A 13,586-nucleotide genomic window follows, 5' to 3' on the forward strand; every position below is an offset into this window, starting at 1 on the left:
ACCCCATCGCAAAGTCGAAATGTAGCGTTTTAATTTTACTATTAAAATACCTGCATGTAAAATCGGTCGCATTCAAATATCATATTTTAAAATATTTTTTATTTCTTCATTTTGAAAAGTCATAAAATTAAATAACAATAGACATATATAACTTGTTAATAAATGCAAAATGATCAATAAGTAGCATATAAATAAATAACATTCATTGTCTTATAACGCTGTTTGTTTTAACTAATCTATACGAAGGCCTACTACAAATTTATATATTTATTATATTATCCTAAAAAATGAGCTGGTATCCAGAAAGATTCGTAATTGTGGCTCTGGTAACTAATTTTAAAATCATATTAAATTAAAATTTCGAAACTATAAATCAGGGATAATCTTTTTAGAACTTTCAAACAAGGAACTATTTTTTTAATGATTTTCAAAAAGCACATTTACTCCTGTAAAAATAAAATTAAAACGCAAAAAATTTAGTAAACATTATAATATACTACATTTGGCGCGACCAAAGTAACAACGAGATCAATATCAAACGCAACCGATTCGATTAAAACAGCGTACTACTAGCGGTGGCGCTTCATACCAAAATAAAACCGTAGGCGACTTAGTGATGGGACGACTTTGCATTGGGGCGACTTTGTGATGGGGCGACTTCACGTTGGGGCGACTTCGAGTTGGTGCGACTGTGTCAGCGCGACTTTGTTTTGGGGCGACTTTGCGATGGGGCGACTTGACTAGCATCCTTACAAACCTACACACGTAGGCCTAGTAGTAGTAGGCCTAGTAAACATACATTTTATATTTTGTATAACCCACACGTTTAATACTAGTTCTGCAACAATTAACGCAAGGCCAATGAGCCAGATGAATTGTGAATCAAAGAACAACTGGGTACGTGCTTGGAATATTCGTCGAATTAATGAAATTGCCATTTGTAAACAAACTTTTTAAGCTTAGGCCTAGCCCTAGCCAAAGAATATATCACAAGAATGAGTATTCCGCGATTTTTGCATGAGAAATTTGTAACAGAGAGTGATGCCCGCCCTCATAAGGACGGATGTATAAAATAAGACTTTATTTAATTTAATAGATATTATACATGTCACATTAAATAGAATTATGATATGTTTTTCATGTTATCACTGTGCTCAAGTATATGAAAATGACTATAGTTGAGAACAGTGTTAAACAGGATCGTACATTAATGTTTGTTGTATTGCATTCTGTTAACTAGAGATTTTATGTCAACTTCACTGCACTATCTGACATCACTGAACCTATTGACTTTACCCAAATGATTGATACAATTACACGACCTTCAAATGATCATCAATCTGGAACTATTATTGACTTATTATTTACATGTCCGCCAGAAAAGGTATCACCTAAAATGTTGGTTAATCCAGTCGATACTAGTGATTACTATGCAATCTTTTTTCAAATTTCTACAAGAAAATCTGTTCAACCAAAGTCGACGACACGAGTTTCTTGCTACGCTCTAAAGCTGATTTTGGTCATTTAAATAATTTGATTCATCTGGCTCTCTGGTGTGCATTCTTAGACAGTACAGATGTTAACAAGTCTCTAGAAGGATTCATGGACTTGCTCGATGTTGCTGTTAGAGACAGCATTCCTCGTATATCAAGAAAAGCACGTATAACATACAGACCCTTGGATTACAAGATTCCAAGATATAAATAAACTGATTCAAAAAGAAAAGAATACTTTTCAAGAAAGCTAAGTTAACTGAATACATTTCCGATTGGGAAATATATAAGAAATTGGGAAATATATAAGAAATTGGGAAATCGTGTAAAGTGTCTTGTACGAAAGAGTTATGGAACTTATTTGGACAATTTGTTTTTCTCAGACAATAATCGTAAACGTTTTTGGGAATTTGTTAAATCTACCTTGCAAACATTTAATGTTAATAATCAGATCTTAGAAATTCTACATGATATTTCCAATGCTTTTAATTCTTACTTTTGCTCTGTTTTTAGTCGCGTGGACGCGACTCTATAGTTCACTATGTCAGTCGGTCGGTCGGTCGGTCGGTCTGGTATCACTATGCGTTTTATCGCTTTCTGACCTTATCTTGATATCAGTTTAATTTAGCTAAGTCAATTTTTCACAGTATATTCCCTTATGGCCAGGAATCGATGTGGTTACGTTACGTCAAAAGTGACAGGCTACGCACGTGTAAATTAAAAAAATATAAATGTTTTTAAACATTTCAAGATTTTTAAACATGTTCAGTAATTTTGGTCAGTTGGTAGGTTGGTCGGTCGGTCGGTAAACACTAATGAGCACGCGACTGCAGCCATCTATATGGCCTTGTTAATTATCCTAATCTCCTTCCGTCTACACCCCCTGCTTGCAATATCCAATCTCCATCCTTTCCTCCATTGGATAACATTGACTTCACTCCTAAAGATGTTGCTGATGCCCTCTCTACATTCTCATCGTTTGCTTCACCTGGTCCTGATAACATTTCACCTTGGCTTCTTCAGACTATTTCTTTGCCTATTTCTTATCCTCTGTATACTATTTTCTCACAATCTCTTAACTCATGAACTCTTTCCCTCCAGTGGAAACATGCAGAAGTTGTTCCAATTTTTAAATCTGGTGATGCATCCACTTTGTCAAACTATCTCCCAGTTGCCCTTACTTCAATCATCTGCAAGTACGTGTCTTGAAGAAATTGTAAAAAAGACCATCTCCTCACATTTATCAGAGTTGTTACTATTGTACCCAGGCCAGCATGGTTTTGTAAAAGGTAAATCTTGTGCTACTCTTCTAACTAATATTTCTCATAGCTGGTCCTTAATTCTTGACAAGCCACAACCTCACATCATTGATGCTGTATTTTTGGACATGTCAAAGGCTTTTGATAAACTTCCTCTCATGACGTCCTCCTACTTAAGAAACTCGCTCAACAACAATATAACATTTGCGGACCCTTGTGGCATTGAATTTAATCCTTTTTAACCCACAGAGTTCGTTTTGCCGGTAACGTTTCCTTCAAAGGTTTGGTCACATCTGGAGTCCGACAAGGCAGCGTTTTAGGTCCTCTTTTATTTAACTTATTTGTCAATGACTCTATTCTGAACTCTACTTTTGTACTCTTTGCTGATCTTCTCATTTATAGACCCATTCATTCAGATACCGACCCTACAATTCTTCAATCTGATCTTCATTCCATTCACCAGTGGGCATGTCATTTAACTCAAAGAAGAAGACAAAAGTGATGCATATTACTCGGAAGAAAATTTACATTCCTCACACTCATTTCTATAATGGCCAACCTCTTTTCACTGTCTCCTCACACAAATATCTTGGTCTCACTCTCGACAACAAATTATCCTGGAATGAACATATAAATAATGTTGTTTATAAGGCAAACATAATGTCTGGGCTTATTTTTAGTGTTGCTAATAATGCTTCAAACCCTGCTTTACTGTCTCTTTTTAAATCTTAAATTTTACCCATTCTTGACTATGGACTTTCTGCTATGGTTGCCTCAAACCAAGTCCCAGTCAATCCGCATAGAGCGCATCTAACGAAATTTTACAAGAAGAATTCTAAAATGTAAAGGAGGAGAGATACCATAAGTTACCAGGTTAAAATCTTTTAACCTCATGTCTCTTGAAAACCGTCGCAACAAAATCCTTTTTCACTTTTTTATTTTTAAATGTCTTTACGGCTTTACTGACTGCTCTTCTGTCATCCAGAATCTCACAATCAATCCTAGACATACTGCTGAAGACCTCACTTTTAATCATCTCTTTTCTCGAACCCTGGCCCTTCGTAATTCTCCTATAAACCGCTTCCCTAAGCTTTGGTCTCAGTTACCTTCCTTATTACGCCAATTAGCTGTTACTGAATCTTTTCCTCATCTTTTATCATCTATTGACTCTTTCCTTCATGATAATTATCTTTAATTCTTTTTTTTTGTATATTTAATTCAATTTTTTGGTATATCATGTTTGTTCTATTTTGTTCTGTATACCAGGGAGTTGTTATTAGTAATAACAACTCCCTGTGTATACTCACAGCTTTATAGTTTATTTGTTTATAAAATTATATATTTATTTTACTTAAGATCATTTTAGTTACAGTGATCGTATTACTTTAGCAGTTCCTGACCAATTCATCTTTGTACATTGTATATTATGTTTTGCTGGTCAAATAAATAAATGAAATGTATATTGTTAAGTTTATCCTATTCTTTATCACTGTGCTCAAGTATATCAAAATGACTATAATTGAGAACAGTGTTAAACTGCATCGTGTACTTGTGTTATTTGTTGTATTTTGTTAAGTTTATCCTATTCTTTATCACTGTGCTCAAGTATACCAAAATGACTATAATTGAGAACAGTGTTAAACTGCATCGTGTACTTGTGTTATTTGTTGTATATTGTTAAGTTTATCCTATTCTTTATCACTGTGCTCAAGTATACTAAAATGACTATAATTGAGAACAGTGTTAAACTGCATCGTGTACTTGTGTTATTTGTTGTATTTTGTTAAGTTTATCCTATTCTTTATCACTGTGATACCAACATGGCTATAGTTGAGAACAGTGTTAAACTACATCGTGTACTTGTGTTATTTGTTGTATTTTGTTAAGTTTATCCTATTCTTAATCACTGTGCTCAAGTATACCAACATGGCTATAGCTGAGAACAGTGTTAAACTATCCTATTCTTTATCACTGTGCTCAAGTATACCAACATGGCTATAGTTGAGAACAACGTTAAACTACATCGTACATTAATTTTATTTGTTATATATTGTTAAGTTTACCCTATTCTGTAAGTGTATCACTGTGCTCAAGTATACCAAAATTACTATAGTTGAGAACAGTGTTAAATTGGATCGTACATTAATATTATTTGTTGTATTTTGTTAAGTTTATCCTATTCTTTATCACTGTGCTCAAGTATACCAAAATGACTATAGTTGAGAACAGCTTTAAACTGCATCGTGTACTTGTGTTATTTGTTGTATAGCCTATTGTTAAGTTTATCCTATTCTTTATCACTGTGCTGAAGTATACCAAAATGACTATAGTTGAGAACAGTGTTAAACTGGATCGTACATTAATGTTTTTTGTTGTATATTGTTAAGTTTATCCAATTCTTTATCACTGTGCTCAAGTATACCAAAATGACTATAGTTGAGAACAGTGTTAAAAACTGGACATTAATGTTATTTGTTGTATCTTGTTAAGTTTATCCAATTCTTTATCACTGTGCTCAAGTATACCAAAATGACTATAGTTGAGAACAGTGTTAAACTACATCGTACATTAATTTTATTTGTTGTAGTACGGTATATTGTTAAGTTTATCCTATTCTTTATCACTGTGCTCAAGTATACCAAAATGACTATAGATAAGAAAACAGTGTGAAACTGGATCGTACATTAATGTTATTTTCTGTTTATTCAAAGTTTATCCTATTCTTTATCACTGTGCTCAAGTATACCAAAATGACTATAGTTGAGAACAGTTTTAAACTGCATCGTGTAGGCCCTACTTGTGTTATTTGTTGTATATTGTTAAGTTTATCCTATTCTTTATCACTGTGCTCAAGTATTCCAAAATGACTATAGTTGAGAACAGTGTTAAACTGGATCATACATTAATGCTATTTGTTGTATATATTGTTAAGTTATCCTATTCTTTATCCTTTATCACTGCAAGTATACCAAAATGACTATAGTTGAGAACAGTGTTAAACTACATCGTACATTAATGTTATTTGTTGTATATTGAGGTTATAGACCGGCAGCCCAGAGATATTTGGTTAGATGAGCTAGGTACCAATATCTGACTATTTAAGTGTGTTGGGGGTCACTTTAAGTCAATGAAAATGGGAGTCTGCCGGGTACCCCCTGCTGCGTCTAGACCGGGGGGACCCCGAAACGTGCTAAAAAATCGACCCCGGGTAGATGAGAGAGATACCACCTAATTTTACCACCATGGGATGCCCATTTACATCTTTATACCAGTATCACAAACGACAGACTTTTTCTCTGCTGCAAAAGGCCCGCAAATATTACAGTATATGAGATAAATGACGTTTTTGGTTAAACAATTAATTGATTGTCTTCTTATCCGAAAAATGCGGCCAGTTTGGTTACTCTTAAATTTTTCATTAGAATCAACCAATGAACAAGTTTTGCGAGATTTGCCTCAAAGGTGACTGCCCAAATTTTGGCTGTCATGAGAGTTAATTTCACTCTAAATATTTGGATCTGACTAATATATCACGAAGGTTGGGAGAAATGCAATAATGGGTAGTTCCGGTGTAAGATTGAATTGTGTCCAGCATTCAAAAGTGTCCGGGTGGACACTTTTCAGCATTGGATAGTGTCCAGTTGCATGTTTCAACGGGTTCGTGGGCGTTTTTCAACAATTTAATGCTGTCCGGCCCGTTTAATAATGTCTGACCCATGGATTGAAATGCGTCCACTATTAAATACTGTATCATACGTTTTATGATAGGTGGTTGTTTTTATCACGCCTGCACTTGTCTTCTCTTCTTTTAATAACCAATAATACTTAATGATGCCAAACAAATTTTTTTTTTCTAATTAAATATCGCTTTGCCTAAACACCTCCAATTAGGGACCATTATATTATATGGTATGTGAAAAGACAAGAAGAATAAATAATTGTTAATTATGTGACAAAATTAAGTAAATGTACTGGTCCGCTTCCAATTAAAGGTCACTTTACTTTAAGACACCTCTAATTAGTGACCATTTTTATTAATTGGTATGAGTAAAGGCAAGAATAATTAATAGTTTTAATTATGTGACAAAATTAAGTAAATGTACTGGTCCGCTTCCAATTAAAGGTCACTTTACTTTAAGACACCTCTAATTAGCGACCATTTTATTAATTGGTAGAAGTAAATACAAGAGGAATACATAGTTTTATTATGATAGTGACAAAATTAAGTAACTGTACTAGTCCTCTTCCAGTTATAGATCACTTTACTTAAAGAAACCTCCAATTAGCGACCATTATATTATTTAGTATTAATAAAGCAAGAAGAATATATAGTTATTAATTATGTGACAAAAAACAAGTAATTGTACTGGTCCTCTTTCAATAAAGGACCACTTTACTTAAAACACCTCCAATTAGCGACCATTTTATTAATTGGTATGAGTAAAGACAATAATAATTAATAGTTTTAATTATGTGACAAAATTAAGTAACTGTACTGACTGGTCCGCTTCCAATTAAAGGTCACTTTACTTTAAGACACCTCTAATTAGCGACCATTTTATTAATTGGTAGGAGTAAATACAAGAAGAATACATAGTTTTAATTAAGATAGTGACAAAATTAAGTAACTGTACTAGTCCTCTTCCAGTTATAGATCACTTTACTTAAAGAAACCTCCAATTAGCGACCATTATATTATTTAGTATGAATAAAGACAAAAAGAATAAATAATTGTTAAGTATGTGACAAAAACAAGTAAATGAAGTGGTCCTCTTCCATTAAAAATCACTTTACCTAAAACACCTCCAATTAGCGACCATTATATTAATTGGTATGAGTAAAGACAATAATAATTAATAGTTTTAATTATTTGACAAAATTAAGTAACTGTACTGGTCCGCTTCCAATTAAAGATCACTTTACTTTAAGACACCTCTAATTAGTGACCATTTTTATTAATTGGTATGAGTAAAGGCAAGAATAATTAATAGTTTAATTATGTGACAAAATTAAGTAAATGTACTGGTCCTCTTCCAATTAAAGATCACTTCAGTTTAAGACACTTCCAATTAGCGACCGTTATATTATTTTGTATGAATAAAGACAAGTAAGAAGAAATAGTTTATAATCATGTGATAAAAAACAAGTAATTGTACTGGTCCTCTTCCAATTAAAGATCACTTCAATTTAAACACTTCCATTTAGCGACCGTTTTATTATTTTGTATGAGTACAGACAAGAGGAATAACTAGTTTATAATCATGTGATAAAAAACAAGTAATTGTACTGGTCCTCTTCCAATTAAAGATCACTTTACTTTAAGACACTTCCAATTAGCGACCGTTTTATTATTTTGTACGAGCACAGACAAGAGGAATAAATAGTTTATAATCATGTGATTAAAAACAAGTAATTGTACTGGTCCTCTTCCAATTAAAGATCACTTTACTGTAAGACAGACACGACTAAAAGGTGAAATAATAATAACAAATAATAATAACAGGATTTTTATAGCGCACATACCACAGAGTGCTCAAGGCGCATTCAAAAAAATAATAATAATAAAAATAAATCATACAACTCTCCCGGTCCCGAGAGCCGCTGTTTTGAGGTTGACCTGACAATTGTGGCAATTACCAATTGGGACATTACCCTTGCTGGACATCTGGTAAAAATAAATACTGATTATGCTGCCACTTTAGTACACAAAACGATAAATAAAAAAAAAATAATACAACTTGTAGCATTCCATTTAAACTAATACAGTAGGCCCTGTTCAAAACTGCTAGTGTAGAAAAGTCAAATCCACCCATATAATAAAACCTAGAACTATAGCTAATGATGTAGAAACACCAACAGCTTATTTATTAAATAAAAATCAACATTATACTAATGTACAACTCAACAGGTAACGAAAATTGCCTCACAGCTAATGTAGTTAATATCGCCAGCTAATAAAATATTATATATTTTACAAACCTAAATGTCTAAATCATGTGCAAATGTATTTCTCTACTTGCCGTCAGTCTATCCACCTCTCGTAAGTGATCGGCTTTCAAAACTTAGCACTCTGATCGTAAGCAACCACCCTTGTTAGCGACCACCTTTAATATTTAAAAGGGACTACCTCTGTTAAAGGACCGCTTCTCACAATGGACAACCTCCTGAAGGGGTAACCACCTCTCATAACGGACTGCTTTCATAAACTACCACCGCTCGTAGACGACCACTTCTTTTACCGACTACACCTCCCGTAAGTGACCACCTCAATAGAGGTGGTAATTTGCGAAAGGTGGTCGTTACGGAATTATGAGAAGTGGTCCCTTAGGAGAGGTGGACGTTTTTTTTTAGAGATTATTCGAAAAAAACAAAAAACCGAAATACCCTTGAGTGAACGAATAATTATGATGCGCAATTAAGGTGTTTATTTTGCCATATAAAATATAAAAAAATAAATATTTTTTGGTAATATGCATCAACAATATTTTTCAAATGTATTTTAGATAAATAAATAAATAATGTAAAATCTCTAGAAACAAAAAAAATATTGTGACTAACCAATTCAATGTTTTATTAAATAAAACCAAAAATCACGCACCTGTGAAAAAAAAATATAATGAAAAAGAACTCACTTTAACAATGACGAACTTACTTGTTTAAAGCACTTTTGTTATCAGTTAATATTATTAAATTAGTAACAGTATTATGAATATTACAAAATAATATTTTGAGAACTGAAAAATATTTTGAAGGAACAAATATATTTAGGGAGAACAAAATAAGATTTCAAGAACTGAACAATATAAAAAACGAATTACTACTTCGAGACAAGGAATGATCGAGAGAACGAAATAATTTCGAGGGAAATTATTTCGTTCTCTCGCGAATTAGTAATTCGAATTCCAATGAAATAATATTTCGAGAGAACGAAAATAGGTAGGCCCTATGCCTATATGATTTAGTGATATTCATTCCCTAGAAATAATAATACAGTACCGGTAGGCTATATATTTTTTCAAGTTGTCGATTTACTTCAAATTGACAACAGGTTGTATATACTCAATCAAAAACAAACAATTTAATTTGATTAGACTATATGTCTCCAGATATAATAATAGTAATATTTATTTCAATCGACTTGATATTTTGCGATTCAAGTTGGTATTCTAAGGAATTATAATTACCCTAACGGGAGTTGGTGACCGTCCAGTGCCCTAGTTTTTACGGGGTTAATATGATGTCGATGTCGATGGTCCTACTTTTTTATCGATGAAAGCTGCCCGGGTGGTTGCAGCCATTTTCAACAGCTGGTATTACACTATTCAATGCTGAAAATTGTCCAGTGGACACTTTCAAACACCGGACACATTTAAATCTTACACCGGAAAAACAGTCCTGAGACGTTCTGTGGACTGTAGAATGGGCATATGTTTCTCAATAAATTAATATCCCGTAATGGAGGTAACCTAGGGTGATAGGTTGTGACCAATGACACTCTGGTCGAACTTGGCTGATGTAGTTTGTACGTCAGTGTTTGACATCGAGGAATATCTTTTGCTTTCTTTATAGCAGTTTCGATGTCCTTCTTGTAATTTCTATTCCGGAGATGATGTCCGGTTAGTTCTTCGGTACGATTCTGAAAATCTAAATCTGAAGAACAGATACGTCTGATACGTAATGCTTTACTGTTCGGTAGTACAGTGTTGGGGATGACAACTGCTAGGGAGCAGGTACATATTTTTATCTGTGGGTTTATGGATAAAAAAATCAACGCTACTAGTGGATTTGGTAGCTGTAAATTTGATAGTTGGGTGGGCTGAATTAATATTGAGAAGAAAAAATTCCAAATTATCTTCAGATCATGAAGATGTCGTCATAATATATATATATTTTATGGCGATCCTGTTTTTTCTTTACACTGTTGGATACTGAATAAATAAATAAAACCAAAAAAGTGGTTTATTAGGTTGGAGGGACAGAAATTTGGCCTCAAATTGTCCCATAAATAAATTTGCAAAAGATGGCGCCATTTTTGTGCCCATCGCTGTGCCATGAATTTGAAAGTAATGGTAATTTCCAAAACTAAAATTGTTGTTGGTTAAAATCAACATGACCAGTTCTCATAAATGAGCTTTAGTAGGCGTTTTGCCTGTAATTTGTTTGTAATTTAAAATACATGCGTCGGCTCCTTCTTTGTGAGGGATATTAGTATACAACGATGAAACATCTAATGTAGCCAGAATAGAATTATTATGTTAATTTTAAATTTGGTTAATTTTGCGGATAAAGTCCGTGGAGTCCTGAATGTATGAAGGGAGATTAGTCACATATGGTCTAAGTAAATCATTCCCATATTCAGAAATTTTCTCTGTAGCAGTGCCATTGCCCAAAATAATGGGTCTACCAGGATTGCCTGTTTTGTGGATTCTATGTAGGAAATAAAATCTGCCTTGAACTGGATTGACCTGTGCCAAATGAAGTCCAATCTTAGGATCGATGGAGTGTTTTTTTTACCATCACAGAAACAGATTTGGCCACCTTATCCGCAATTTACGGGGTGGGATCCGATGTAAGTTTACGATATATGGAAGAGGATTGTTTAGCTGTCTTAAGGAGTAGTTAAATGACGTTTATAGGGCGTTAAGTATGAAACAATAGGTATTGTGTTTCGGGGTATACAATTATAACAGAAAGATAAGATATCAATAGAACCACGTGCAGGAGTTAATTAAAATTAAATAATAGGCCTACAGTTGTTAAAGGCCGACATGTCCTTCCTTCCGGAATTGTTAACATTCGGATTCATTGAATGTTGTCGTCATGATTAGTCATGTGCTATAGTGGTAATTTTAAAAAGGAGTACAGTAAAGATGCACCTGGTTAATTAAAAGTTTTTGCTTGATCTACGCCGACATATTCCCAAGGCATAAGTCATTTTCTTCCGAATATTTAGGATTTTAAAATAAAGGTTAAGTATGTAAACTTAAGTAATGAAGGTGTTCTTATTAATCTTTACCGACATGTAGTACTTAGCCATCTGTTAACAATGGAGCTTCGCAATGAATGAATGGTCACGAATAGTCATGTAGTGGCGGTAAATTTTAAAAATTGGGTACAGTAAAGATGTACTTGGTTTAATTAAAACTAGTTAATAAAGTTGTTTTGGTGTTTTGTTTGAAATGTTACCATTCGGAATTAATGTTATGAAATAAAAACAAAAGAAGGACGCTTCTGATGTCATGCATAAATTAAATTTTGGTGTATAAATATGTGGGTCAAAAATTTAAACTCACAACGCACTAAACTCACTTCTACATGATTAAGAGAATTTAGTACAGTTTTTATCAGTATGAACTTCTACAAACCAACAGCTGATTACGCCGATTCTAAATTAGCTGATAAGGCTAAGGCTACTATGCAGCGAGTTATGAGAAAACGGTTTGATGATCTTGGATCGGACATTTTTTAAATTGAATGACATTGGGAAGGCTTCGACGCAATGTTCCGACAGGAAATACAACAATGACAATTGGCTGAAACAAATTTAGTAAATGCCGAATGTAATCCTTTGACTGTATATAACTCTCGAATATTTTGTAATATTTACCTCATTCTACAACGCTACAGAGCTCGACAAGACAGACCAAAAACCAACAACTAGTTACTATGGGTTCCGTGATTGAAATCATTGATCTTACTATGGACTCTGATGTCGAAGAAGAAGTTATATATATAAGCAGTGATTCAGAATTTGAAGATGAAGACATACTAGCTATGACTGGTGCCTATTTTACAGCAGAGGAGGAGGAAGAGATGAGGGAAGAGATGGGGGATATGACGTGTTTAATGGCGATTCAACCCCCACCTCCAATGAACGTTGATTTCAATAATGTATCTAATACTGAAGAAGACGAACATTATAGATCGAGAATAATTAAACTAAAATAAAATTAAACTAATTAAATAAACTAATTTTTCTTTTGCATTACGGATGGAGTAACCGATATTGAACTTATATACCAAGTTTGAAATATTTTTGATTCGATAAATATTTTTTCTAGAAGTTTTTGTATGTGACTATTTCCCTGTGCTCCACTGGCGCCAAATTGGATCCACTGGAGCACAGTGTATTAACATACGAACATTTCTTTTGTAAAAAAAAAATACTCCTTGATTTCAATATATATTTCTTGGTATATTTTTAATTTAAGTTGCTTAATTTACAGGGAAAAAATCGAATTCCTAACCGTTTTTTTTTTGTTGTCAAAATCATTATTAGAGTTGAACATAATATGTGTCGGAATTGTATGTTTTTTCATAAGTATTATCTTAAGCGAACTCAAGTTATTAAAATCACTATGTGGCTTGAAACTATTTTTTCTTTTGGTTTACGGATGGAGTAACCGATATTGAAGATATATACCAAGTTTGAAATATTTTTAAATTCCAGAAGTATTTTTTCTCGATGTTTTTGTATGTGACTATTTCCCTGTGCTCCCATTGGTGCCAAATTGGGTCCACTTGAGCACAGTGTATTAACATACAAAAAGATATTAAAATTCAGTGACTTATTTCTATTTATATCACTGTGCTCCACTGGCTCCATATTGGGTCCACTTCTTGAACACAGTGTATTAACATACGAAAAGATATTAAAAATCAGTTACTTTTTTTTTATTTTATGTCACTGTGCTCCACTCTGGCTCCAAATTGGGTCCACTTGAGCACAGTGTATTAAAATACGAAAAGATATTAAAATTCAGTGACTTATTTCTATTTTATATCAATGTGCTCCACACTGGCGCCAAATTAGGTCCACTTGAGCACAGTGTAT

General features: G+C 33.4%; 1 protein-coding gene across 1 annotated transcript in view; it reads right to left on the reverse strand.

The window, feature by feature from the left end:
* LOC140044979 (dol-P-Man:Man(5)GlcNAc(2)-PP-Dol alpha-1,3-mannosyltransferase-like) overlaps positions 1-1,064 on the reverse strand; it is a 57,803-nt gene extending 56,739 nt beyond the window's left edge. Inside the window, exon 1 of the mRNA XM_072089698.1 lies at positions 800-1,064. Within this exon, the coding sequence (XP_071945799.1) occupies positions 800-938 (139 nt within the window). The 5' untranslated portion in view covers positions 939-1,064. The remainder of the gene's footprint in view (positions 1-799) is intronic.
* Between the last annotated feature and the right edge of the window lie 12,522 nt (positions 1,065-13,586).

The sequence above is a fragment of the Antedon mediterranea genome, chromosome 3 (genome assembly GCF_964355755.1).
Source record: "Antedon mediterranea chromosome 3, ecAntMedi1.1, whole genome shotgun sequence".
NCBI classification, from domain to species: Eukaryota; Metazoa; Echinodermata; class Crinoidea; order Comatulida; family Antedonidae; genus Antedon; species Antedon mediterranea.